Here is a 13,792-nt window from a genome sequence, read left to right as displayed (position 1 = left end):
TGAAACCACAAACATTTAATTACAAATTTTTAATTGAGATCTAAGCTCAAACTTTGTTTTAGGTTTTTCTGGAAATGTAGTTACACTTTTGAAAGTTGGAACAACGTAATCGATTGTGCTTGCATAAGGGTCAGGATGTGGATTAATATTTCTACATGCATTCGTATGTATATTAACTACAACAATTTGAGCGATTCCACGTCAAGTGACCCAAGTATTTTCGCTATGGTCGACAATTTTTCTAAAATTTTTTATTTACAGGCTTGAGCATATTGAGAAATAAACTGAAAAAATGTTGAAAAACTATTGTTTAATAAGTTAACAATAATTAATAATTTTTGAGATTTATGTATTCAATGTTGATATTTTGGTCGATTTTTGAAAATGAAATGAAACATCCACGGTTTTTTCGGCATTTTTGAATTTTTTTTTTTCCTGTTAAAAAAAACATTTGTTAAATAGCTTCGGTTTACTTTAATATTTCTTAATTTTTTTTAGAAAAAATACACTTTTAAAAAAATTTTACATTTTGACATTTTAAAATATTTCAAATAAACTGAATATTTTGTTTTATTTTGCCTACTCAAATAAATCACTTTTTTGTTTTCTACTTCGACGAGACATTTTAATGTACAAAATGTTTTTGCTCGCCTAGTGTCACCACCTTTAATGAATTCGCCTTGTCTCATTACTACAAAAAAATTATTTCCCAAAAATTTGTTTAACAAAAACCAATCCAAAATACATTTTTTAAAGCATATTTTATTTTAAAAAACTAAAAAAAAATTGTTAAATGTTAAAAAGAAATGAATATATTTAACTTAAAAAAACTCTACGCAAACATTTTCTGCATTAATTCTCAAAATTATTATTTTTTTCGTTGACTTGATTTTTACTCAAGCCTACTACCAATTTTCAGAGAAATATACGACAATTTTCAAAATATTTGATTCAATTAATATCGAAATCAGTTCCTAAAATTGTTCCGAGAGTGCCGCGTTGATGGGGTCGACAAAGATACCGTAGCAACGTTAGAACACAAGTCATAGTTTATTACATTTTACCAAATATTTTTCAGCACTTACATTTCGCATTACGGAAATTTTGCAAAAAACATAAATAAGTTTTTTCGAAATTTGAAACAATTATTTCTCAAGCAAAATCTAGATGAAACAAACATCGTAACTCGGAAACGTAACGATTTGACGGAAGACGAAATATTTTAGTAATATGGTCGAAATAAATGTGAAGTGTATTGCAAAATATTTTGTATTGTTGCAAAATAATAGAGAATTAAAAACTATGTAAAGTTGCAATGAGCATTTTGAATGTCCTAATTAAAGTAATTTAAAAAAGCACTATTTCTAAATAGTTAGACAATACAATGCTTAAAAATAGCTGTTTTATATTAAATATAGTATAAACTCGACAAAGGCAATCCGTGATGCATAGCATAGCCTGCATCATATTAACCAGCTCTTCAGCCAACTTCCCTGAAAAAACTTCTCAAGGAAGAAAATTTGCCTAAGTTGCCTTCGTTGAGTGTGGCATTTTGAGAATCCAACACAAAATTTTATCGTCGGATTACGCTTATTTTAGAATCGAAAACGAAAAAAGTAGAAAAATACAAACTTTTTTAGGGAGAAGCAATCGTAATTTCTATTATTTTTGTTGATTTAAGGCGTCTATTTCGCTGGTTGTTGTATTTCCATTATTTCTTTGAGCACAAATATATGATGTTATATTGGAGCGTAGAAAAAACATGTCCGCATTGATATGCGCATATACATTTCGATTATAAAATTTAATGGGCCACTTGCCTTGATGGGGTTAAATAAGTATGCTACAACAAGAACAGCAACACCAGAAACATATGTATGTATGTATGTGCAATTCTGTAACTTTAGTAACACAATTGACGATAGCTTTACAATTTTTGCATTTTAGTTCAGAAGAAGCTGCATGAGTCCGGTGGAATAAGCAGCTTTTTGGAGAAAAACATGCAGCAAAAAAAAAACACATCTACATACATACATATGTGTGTTTAAAAACAAGATCCCTTTGTTAAAAGAACTAAGCTTTCTGTTTCGTAAACGTGATTTCATTTTTCACTTATTCGCAGAAACAGCATCCTGAATAAATGCAATTGCCACAGTTTCTATTAGTCGGGTTTACCGAGTTCTTACTGTATATTTATGAATACAGATTTTCCAACCAAAAACAACATTTTTGTTATTTTTAGTGCATTGTAAGTATTATAATTTCAAGCACATTACTTATTTCGAAACAGAATTCTTTCACTTTTATTCTGTACAGAATTTGTCTACTTTTTATTGCACTTTACTTTTCTGCTATTTTCTTTAAACATATGGCTGTAAATATATAATACATTGGGTGTGCAAACAAATATACATACATATATAAAATACTAATGTACAAAAGTACATGTAATATACAATATATATGCACACATACAGATTTAAATTGTGTTTAGCTACGTATCTACATACATACATATGTATCTCGTTTTTTACGAAAATTTACTTTCTTAGAAACGCCCACTTTTTGCTTTTTTACAATCATAGGAAATTTCTCTTTCATTTCGTAAAATAGCGAATTACGGAATCTTTCCGAGCATCTCAGTCTCATCACCCACAAGCGAAGAAATTTTGCCCTCAATACGACGCAGTCAAATGTACATATATATGATTGTACATACATACATACATACTATACATATATGTATATATACATATATTGTTTATGGCCAACTTTTTTAGTTTTGTTTTTGAAGAATTGGCAATGTGACATATGAATGTATGTATATATGGTACATGTATACAACCCATTCTACCAACAAATGACATATGTACGTATGTATGTACATATATTTATACATATTTTGAGAATACGCCAAAACTACACATGCATGTGTGTGTACTTATAAACACATTCATACATACATACTCGTATATGCGAATTTATTTCAGAAATCCAAATTCCTCCCTATGCATACATGCATGCTAATCATTCGAGACTTTTGTTGTTGGGTTAATCGCAGGATAGTCGCACAGAGTGATAGATGGCACGAGAGTTGCAATGCAAGTGGGATGAATGATTTTAATTTGACGGCTGCGTACGCATTAGCCGAGTTCTCGCCTAATGAATGGCTCTTACCACTGCCATTGACTGGCCTTGGGCGCACATACCTACATTCACACATACATATGGCCATGCATAAACAGATGAAAGTCATTTGTGTATTGTAAATTTGTTTTGATTTAGAGAAATGCACGAATGCGCATGCTATGTATATGTACATATGTATTTTATACAAGTACGTATGTACTATAGATATATATGTTGGTATGACTATAAGAAAACAATTTTTCACATTTCCAAAAATGTATAACTATAATTTTCGAACCAACATTTTAAGTTTAGCAACAATTTTATAGATGAATTGAAATTAATAAATGATTTTATTGTACGGATCGACCCGAATTTAGAAGATTTTACATCATTAAGAAGAATATTTAAATTTGTATTGATAATTAAAAAAAACTCACTTTGTAATACTTAAAACTGTAAGCTTTGTTTGAGATCAATGGAAGAAAAACTTTAGAAAAAAAGTTTGAAATTATGATACGAAAAAAGGCATGAAAATGCTTAAATTTTTATTGCACTCGCAGTTGAGGGTCGGAAAAGGATATACAGTTTGTCTCATAATTATTTTGACAATTACCATAAAAGTAAATCAGCAAAAAAAATGGCTGAAATGTTTTCTATTAATGCAAGGACAGTGCGCAACATCATAAATCACTCAGAAAACGAAAATCGGTTATAGATAAAACACTCCAGTGGCAGACCTAAACTGCTCACACCAAGTATGGAAAGCTCAATGGTGAAACAAATTGGCGGAAAACCGCAGTGCAGCCTTAGAAGCCTTCCGGCAAATTTGGAAGACCACCGGGGAATGATAGTGGGGGGCGAAACAGGCTGAAGAGTACTCTTAAAACTCAAATTTCTACCCAGAAATGCAAGAAAAAAGCCTTTTTAGTTTTGTTCTACTCTTTTGCTTAAACTCGCATTTCGCACTCAGTGGAATATTAGGATAATATATTTTTTTTTTTTTGTGTTATGAGATACTTAAAACTAATGCTATATAACCTCGATGGTTTCATCAGAGTTTAAAGAAAACCGCTCACAGCCAAAAAAACAAGAACATTAATCCCACAGTGAAATTTGGAAAGCTAAGTATAAGGGCCTGCACAACGAAACATCCGGTAACGGACAGAGGCTGATCGACTTCGCCGGGGCCCGAAACATGGTAGTCTGCAGCACCAGATTCCAGCATAAAAAGATACACCAAGCTACCTGGCTGTCTCCTGATCGGAAAACGCGAAACCAGATCGATCATGTTGTGATAGATGGAAGACACGCTTCTAGTGTATTAGATGTACGCACGATCCGAGGACCCAACATCGACTCGGATCATTACCTTGTTGCAGCCAAGCTGCGCACCCGCCTCTGTGCAGCAAAAAACGTACATCTACCTGCGCAAAGAATGTTCGACATCGAAAAGCTGCAATCACAACAGACAGCCAGAAGATTCGCCACTCGACTCTCACTCCTGCTCTCGGAGAGCACTGCCCAACAAACCGGCATGCGCGAGCAATGGAGCAACATTTCTCGTTCCCTACGTACCGCCGCCGAAGAAGAAATCGGATTCCGGCGAGCCCGAAAAAACAATTGGTACGACGAGGAATGTCATGCTGCCGCAGAAAGAAAGGATGCCGCCTATAGAGCCACGCTGCGATCGGGCGCAACGCGAGTCATGTGGGATCGCTACAGAGAGCTGAAAAAGGAAGAGAGACGTATTATCCGACAGAAGAAACGAGAGGCCGAAATACGTGAGTGCGAGGAGCTTGAGATGCTGGCCAATAGGAACAACGCCCGAAAATTTTACCAGAAAGTTCGGCGGCTTACAGAAGGTTTTAAGACCGGGGCGTTGTCCTGTAAGAACAAAGACGGTGATCTGGTGACTGACGTACAGAGCAATCTTAAATTATGGAGGGAACACTTCTCGAACCTGTTAAACGGTGACAGCTGCGCATGTCATAGAGAATGTGAAGATCCCGATACCCCAATCGTTGACGACGGAATTGTCGTTCCGTTACCGACCATGACGAGGTGAGAATAGCAATATCACGGCTAAAGAACAACAAAGCCGCGGGCGCCGACGGACTGCCGGCTGAGCTATTCAAACATGGCGGCGAGGAGCTGGTAAGGTGCATGCATCAGCTCCTATGCAGAATATGGTCGGATGAAAGCATGCCTGCCGATTGGAATTTAAGTGTGCTCTGCCCAATCCATAAGAAGGGCGATCCTGCAATTTGTGCCAATTACCGCGGGATTAGTCTTCTAAATATCGCCTATAAGGTTCTAGCGAGCGTATTGTGTGAAAGGCTGAAGCCCACCGTCAACCAACTGATTGGACCTTATCAGTGTGGCTTCAGACCTGGAAAGTCTACCATAGACCAAATATTCACAATACGCCAAATCTTGGAAAAGACCCATGAAAGGAGAATCGACACACACCATCTTTTCGTCGACTTCAAAGCTGCATTCGACAGTACGGAAAGGAGTTACCTGTATGCCGCGATGTCTGAATTTGGTATCCCCGCAAAACTAATACGGCTATGTAAGATGACGTTGCTCAACACCAGCAGCGCCGTCAGAATTGGGAAGGACCTCTCCGAGCCGTTTGATACCAAACGAGGTTTCAGACAGGGTGACTCGCTGTCGTGTGACTTCTTTAACCTGATGTTGGAGAGCATCGTACGAGCCGCAGAACTTAATCGCTCAGGCACAATTTTTTATAAGAGCGTACAATTGCTGGCGTACGCCGATGATATTGACATCATCGGCCTTAACAACCGCGCTGTTAGTTCTGCCTTCTCCAAACTGGATAAAGAGGCAAAGCGAATGGGTTTGGTGGTGAACGAGGACAAAACGAAGTACCTCCTGTCTTCAAACAAACAGTCGGCGCACTCGCGTATCGGCACCCACGTCACTGTTGACAGTTATAATTTCGAGGTTGTAAAAGACTTCGTGTATTTAGGAACCAGCATTAACACCGATAACAATGTCAGCCTTGAAATCCAACGTAGAATCTCTCTTGCCAACAAGTGCTACTTTGGACTAAGTAGGCAATTGAGCAGTAAAGTCCTCTCTCGTCGAACAAAACTAACACTCTACAAGACTCTCATCATGCCCGTCCTAACGTATGGCGCAGAAGCTTGGACGATGACAACATATGATGAAGCGACGCTTGGAGTGTTCGAGAGAAAGATTCTGCGTAAGATTTTTGGACCTTTGCACGTTGGCAACGGCGAATATCGTAGACGATGGAACGATGAGCTGTATGAGCTTTACGACGACATAGACATAGCGCAGCGAATAAAGATCCAGCGGCTTCGTTGGCTGGGTCATGTCGTCCGAATGGATACAAACGCTCCGGCTTTGAAAGTATTCGATGCGGTACCAGCTGGTGGTAGCAGAGGAAGAGGGCGGCCTCCTCTGCGTTGGAAAGATCAGGTGGAGAGGGACTTGGCTTCACTTGGAGTGTCCAATTGGCGCCGGTTAGCACGAGAAAGAAACGACTGGCGCGCTTTGTTAATCTCGGCCAAAATCGCGTAAGCGGTTATCGCGCCAATTAAGAAGAGAAGAAGTATAAGGGTATGAGGTTGTATTTGTGGCAGAACTGATGGTGAAATTAAAATTTTTAAAGACAACAAGACAAAATAAATCTATTTAAATATTTTACGTAACAATTCCAAACGAAATGTGCAAAAATTTCGACCCACTCATCCAGAAAACCCAAATTGTTATTCAAATTATACCATGATAATGATCCCAAGCCGAAACAAATATAATATGTACAAATCTTACTTACATATAAATACATATGCAAGTCTTCGTTGCTACATAATTCCTCCTACCCAAAGTGCAGATAGCAACCCAATTGAAAATTTATGGTCGCATTGGAAAAATAAAGTGGCAAAAAGGTGTCCTACAAACAAAAACAACTTGATACAATACATCAAAGAGGAATGGGAAAAAATTCTACAGGAATATGACTTAATAAAATTAATTTCATCAATGCCCAGGAGGTTACAATCGGTAATAGTTTCTGCAGACGGTCACAATAAATAATAACATAAAAATTGGCATTTAAAATGTGAAAAGTATTTTGAGACAGTGCCGAGTATAATAGCATCTATTTTTTTAATGGATTTTTTTCTAAAACACTTTAAATAAATAGTTAATTTTTTTATAAACGGCGAAAAAATAGAATTAGTTTGCTTTGTTATAAAAATAAATAAATAAATGCGTGCGTTACTTTCGAAATCCACTTCAAAAATGTTTCCTTCTCAAATATTTTCATATGAAAATATTTATGAGACAAACTGTATGTTCTCAATTCAAACTCAATCGCAATCTAATATAAGAAAATAAAATAATCTATTTTGAAAATAATCCCACCGATCGTTCTTCGGTGCCAAAGGAATTCTAATGTGTAGTCTCGCTCCCAAATTGGAGTAAGGAATTCAATATGGAAATAGAACAAGAAAAATGCAGCACATCCACAAATTACATATTTAATAAAATAAAATAAAATGATTTACTTCCAATTAAAGTTTTCGTACAACTACTTTGACGAACTTGTGTACACTTACACACATTCTGCACATTCCTGGTGTGGGTACAACAGTTTGAGAAAGGAAAATGCTACCCCATGAATATGCTGAGAAAAGAACGAAAAATTTTCAGCTTTGGCGCAGAGTGGAATAAATGCGACATTATTGCGAGAAGTGGAATAAATGCAACATTATTGCAAGAAAAGGAAACCCCTTAAAATAACGCTACTAGCAAGAAATTACTCTCAGGCAACGTTGGGAGAAATTGCTCTAGGAAAGCAAATGTTTGGTTCTAATGAAATAATTACGATTAATCATTCATAGGCAGAACGTTGGACAACATTCAGCAGAACGTGAGACAGCTCAAGACGAATTCATAGAAGGTGACTTCGCTAGCGAAAAAAGAACATTTGCATGTATTTTGTTATTGCAATTTGGAATGCAAACAAAACAAATAAGGCAAAAAAGCAGAGCACTTTGACATTCAATCCAGTAAATCGCAAGGAAAAAAACAAATCAGCTGCTATAGAAAACTCACCCGCGCCTTGAAAAATCTCATATGAAGCCTTGTACATGTTTCTGCGCTTCGGTCGATTCACAACGTGGGAGAAGTGCGACGCGTGGCATATCTCAAAAAATAGAGAGGGGAAATTTTAAGATATAATAACATATTATATAAAGACAAGCAGTTACAGTTTGCGGTCCGTTTTGCTAACAAAACTCAGCAACAAAATTCACCATATCCAAAAACCAATTGAAACTAATTAAAATCAGTTTAGCTTCCAATTGGTTTTTGGATAGTAAACGTCCTAGCTAAGTGTTGGGTTTGTATTGTAGATTTTAAAAATTATTACTATAGAAGTAGCGACTCCACGTAAATATATATAATTTTTTTAGTATGTATGTACATATGACTTAATTCTTAATTAGTAGAGGGTGATTCAAGAGTGTAGGGTGATTCCTTGCCAATAATTATTTGTGATTTGTTAATTTAATTAAAAATTTTTTTTTTTTGGTTGTACAGGTTTTGGCCAACGGCCAATAAATGATCCAAATACTTCAAATATTTCATGAAAATGGTGATTTTGCATCATGAGCGATGACACACATTTTCACCTAAACGGATATGTTAATATACGCAAAACTGTCTCATTTGGGGTACTGAAAATCCACATTTCATTGAAGAAAAACTATGTACCCACAAGAGGTCACGGTTTGGCGCGGTTTTTGGATTGTGTCTTCGAAAATAATGTCGTGACATGATAACAAACTTTGTATGGCCTCAATTAGATGCCACGGACTTGGAAAATATGTGGTTTCAACAAGACGGTGCCACTTGGCGTCACACAACGCATTAAGCAGCGGCCCTATTGCGAACAAAGATCCCAGAACGCTTTAGCTCACGAAGCAACGCAGTCAAATGACCGCCAAAATCTTGCTGTTTGACACAATTGGAGTTCTTTCTTAGGTCCTACGTGAAAAAAAAATTATCAGTGCCGATAAGCCCGAGACTGAAGAACGAAATCATACGCATTATTAATTAAATACAGCCCGAACTATGTCTACAAGTTATGAAAAATTGTGATATGAAATGCTGACGGTGCTAGGGTTTTTCTTCCATATAAAACAATTCAATAAGGAAGCAAAAGCATGACACCTCAGTGAAGACAAACATTTTTAAAATCGGTCATTTGTCACTTGAAATTTCAATGAGTTATGAAACTGCATACCCAGAAAATTCTAAAAAATTTTAAAAGTTTAAAGTTTTGATGAAATTTTGAAAAAATTTGTACAAAGTTTAAATCTAAGCATTAAATGGCTTCTGTCATAGTAAAAAGTACTTTTAATTTTCCAACGGGGTGGATATGGGAAGAAATCGTAAGTGTGCGGATTAATAGGGGCTAGGACAAGTACATGCATATGCATGTATGTACGTATGTGGAGTGCGTATTTATATCATTTTTCATGTCTCGAAATGCCCCTTGTGAACGGTAGGTCTGTTCATGAAGCAAATAATTTATAAAAATTGTTACAGATTAGTAAAGTTTGGTGTTTATATAACCCAAAAACTTGCAAGTAGGGGAAAGTGAGAAAGCAAAATTGAATTTCACACTGAGGAGAGGTTGCAAATTTTTACTGGATATATTTTAGTCCGGGAGCCAGGGGTCATTTTGACCTCATCATTTCATGCCTACTGATTTTAATACTGAAGGCAGACGCCACGGATGACGAAACCAACCGTCAGCTGGTCCAGTAGCGGTGGGTGCGTGCGTGGGATGCTGCGAAACGTGTCGAAAAAAAATGTTTAACAACTCATTTAATACTGGCTGAAATTTTTTTGTGTATTGTTGACATTTAGTAGAATAAAAAAAATAGTCAGCTGCGCCGTAGAGTGGGGAAAATACGTCAGCTGAACGCAATGATACATTCTTGCTTCGGCTGACGGTCGTCCCACCGCTATAAACGCAGCTGACCATCATTATTATATTTTCATATGTGTCCAAAATTATGTAAAAAAATTTCAATCGGCATAAAGTAGTTTTACTTTTTAATTTATTTTACAAGTTCGCCTGTTCAGGAGTCCAATCGCCCACGAGAGTCCTTCCACCGCCACCTGAAACCGAATAAGACAAATAGCGGCTGACAGAAATCGTTGAGAAACATTTGTTTTCGCTCTTTGTTCACCTGGTAGCGATATAATATGCATTACAATGGTTTTCCTAAATAGTGTTTTATTTTTAATTGAGAATGTCATCTACAAGTATAATTTATCAAGGAATAAAAAAAAAACATTTCTGAAACAAGCTTCCAGTAACCCTTGAAGATATCTTTTATGTTTTATGCTTACACTCACTATAGTCACTCACAGGTTATTTGATACAGATACGATTTTTTTGTAAACTGTTTTATATATCATAATATTTTGCGAAAATGGAAGAACAGAGTATGAAGATATTTTATTTATTTTGTTTTACTTCATTTCTCAAGATAAAATACAACAAAGTGGACACTCATTTCATTGTAATGAATAAAAAACAAAAAAAAACATGCAGAGAACTCTCTAAATGTGTGCATACATGCATAAATGGAAGCAAGAAAAATAGGAAGAAAGCTGCGATTGGCACAACATTACAATTGCTAATGGAATGTTCTTCATCTGACAGCGGTGATGAAATGAACAAATTAGTGTGGACAAAATAAAATCATGAGATGCTAAGCTCGTTATTTTGCTCTTTATTTATTTTTTTTTATTATTTTTTATTTAATAGGAGGTAGCTCAACTGAAGGCATTTTTACTTTTTGTAATTTTTCGCGCCAATAACTTAATCAGCTGTTCGTAAAACTTGCAAATTGTTACTGGTTTTGCGTTCATGTACTTTTTTTGATATTTTTCTCTTTCAGAGAGAATCCTCGGTTATTGGCAAGTTACTGGATAAGTTTTACACGAACAAACCTGTTATTAGAAAACTTTCCGCATCATTTACTGTTTCATGCCAACAGTGAGCGTGGAACCTATGACGAACTCAACAGTAAGCACGTGCAAATATAATTGGCTACGGCAACCAGGTCAAAAGAGACTTATAAAAGTTCGGATGTTTTAGAAATTCATTTAAATAAGAAATAAAGAAATTCATAAAAGAATTTAAATTTGTTTAAACAAATAAAATTTTAACACACTTTTGCATTCTTTAATACGCGATTTTATGTACACACAAAAATACATATTCGCAATTTTATATCTCTACCTTATTATTACCCGTTATTACGAATGTGCTACTACATATGTATGTACATACCTACATATGCATATCTTTTTATTCACTTCTTTTACTCACTGACAAATATTTTGGTTCATATTCATATCAAGAGCACTCCCAAGCCCAAATACATATGTGCGAATGTGTATTTATTGATTTTTCATACGGCCGCTTCCACTTCTATGTACATACATACATACATATATACGCAAATATGCATGTTCTTAAGTATACATGTGTGTAAATAGGCGCGTTCACTTAACGTAGACATTTTCGCTTGTTCTTTTAACTCTTCAGTGCCAAGAAAATAATTTGATGATTATATTATGTTACCTGCTTATGAAAAGCAGCGAAATATTATTGCAGATTATGTAATACTCGGGATTTTTTCGTTTCAGTTTAGATATTTTCCCTAACAAAATATTTCGTGACCATTGGATATTATAAAGATAAAACTGATGAGTATAGCAGGTGTCAAAGGGGTGATGTGGTGGAGATTTGGCATATGAAAGTGTAGCAAATAGTTCAAGTTAATATTGAGTGCAGTGACGAGACAAAGAGGCGCCAACAAACCAGCCGCAGCAGTTAGACGCAGTTACTAAGGTGCATAAATACATTTGTACATATGTGCGAGTATGTATGTACAAATCTAGAAGTACAAGGAAGCGGTTTTAACTAGAGCAGGGGCGTTAAGCAGTGGTTGATTTCATAAACACATTAATGCAAGCCATAGGAGATGATAATATCCAATATGTGCGCTCTCAGCGGTGTGTCTAAATTGCGCAAATTGAAGATTTTCATTTATTAATGTTTAAAAATAATAAACAAAAGGTACTGATGTTTGTATTAAAACGTCACGCGTACTTTTCACAATATGCAGAATGAAAGAAATTTTTATATACACAGTAGGTCAGTGTTAAAAAAGTGGTCTACACACACACATCTCTGCTATAAAAGTACATATCGACTATGTAGTTAAAATATGTATAATCAACACCAGAACATCATCACCATCGACCCCATAACTTTAGTTTCACATTCGCGCCCGTAATTGCAACCATTGCACCATCTGCCAGAGTTTAGTTGCATAAGCCAACAAGAATTTTTTTTTTAGTTTTTTATTTTATCCAAATGCTGAATTGAAAAATTGGACATCCCTTAAAAACAATACTAAAATCACACGTGTGCATGGAATATGCCTGTCTATCAAGAGGCCAATGAACGAAATTACAGAAACAACTTACATTGGACGTGAAAACATTGTGTCAGCGTTCTTCTAAATTGGTTGTCTCCTCTTGATATTTAAATACTATATGTGGCAAGTCAACTCAGTGCTAAGCTACGCGATATCCGGTGGCAGAATTCGTTTTTCTTATATTTTTCTTCAAATGCAATTTCGTTTCACTTCGTCCCGTATGGAATAATCCGCAAATGTTAGTTTTTGATAGACCTAGGATAAAAAATTTCCCCAAGTACTACTCGAAATTTTCCGGTAGCCGCGAACGGAACTACCAACAATCTACCAAACCGAACGACAGTCAAAAAAAGACTAGGAAATATTCTCTTATTGGAAACTATCTACAGCGCGAAACTCACCGTGCGCGAAATTTAAATATTCACCGTGACCTTCAGGTGTGGTGAGCACAAATCAGCTGATTGCATTTGTTTTCTTGGAAAGCCTTACATGGGAAAAATTTCAAAACTGAGAAGTGGAAATTGTCTTCATTCCAATCATAATGCCATATGTACAGTGTTGATTTTTACAATGATGCTGTCTTGTAAAATAACAAAAGATCTTATGTATTTAAATACAGCTAATTTAATATTATCTAAAATCAATTGAGCGTAACTCTAAAAACCAAGTATAAAAAACAGTGTGGCATTTTGTATAGAACACCCAGTACGTCACTAGTTCGAGTTTATTGCCAGCCAAAACATCGTAAAGGTTAATTCTTACCTACAAATTTGACAATTGGCCTGTATCCTATGGTATGTTTTCAACGTTAATTCTAATTCTAATTTTTAATTTATAAAAGCGATAAAATATATATCTTAGTTTTGATTAAAAACTAACTAAACATGGAAATAAAATCTGTTGTGGACATTATTTATGTGCGGGATCTATTAATAGGGATTAGAAATGGGTCGTCGTGAAAATTACGAGGCATTAAATAAGAAAATATAATAAATATACTTTTCTAAAATTTCATAAATATTTTCCTTTTTTCCAATATTTTCATCAAACTTCCTATTTGTACAAAACAGCTGGTTTGCAGGTTAGCTGTTTTATACTTTATCCATTTTTATACAGAGAAATATTTAGTTGTGGCT

The 13,792-nt window shown here is 35.4% G+C and overlaps 1 protein-coding gene across 1 annotated transcript in view; it reads right to left on the bottom strand.

Annotated features, from left to right (window-relative positions):
• The window catches only part of LOC128854998 (NADP-dependent malic enzyme), a 60,718-nt gene extending 47,691 nt beyond the window's left edge, over positions 1-13,027 (bottom strand). The window contains exon 1 of the mRNA XM_054089535.1: positions 12,706-13,027. Coding sequence (XP_053945510.1) covers positions 12,706-12,722 — 17 coding nt within the window. The 5' untranslated portion in view covers positions 12,723-13,027. The remainder of the gene's footprint in view (positions 1-12,705) is intronic.
• Positions 13,028-13,792: the final 765 nt, after the last annotated feature.

This window comes from Anastrepha ludens, chromosome 2 (genome assembly GCF_028408465.1).
Source record: "Anastrepha ludens isolate Willacy chromosome 2, idAnaLude1.1, whole genome shotgun sequence".
Taxonomy (NCBI): domain Eukaryota; kingdom Metazoa; phylum Arthropoda; class Insecta; order Diptera; family Tephritidae; genus Anastrepha; species Anastrepha ludens.
This window is presented reverse-complemented; position numbering and strand designations above follow the sequence as displayed.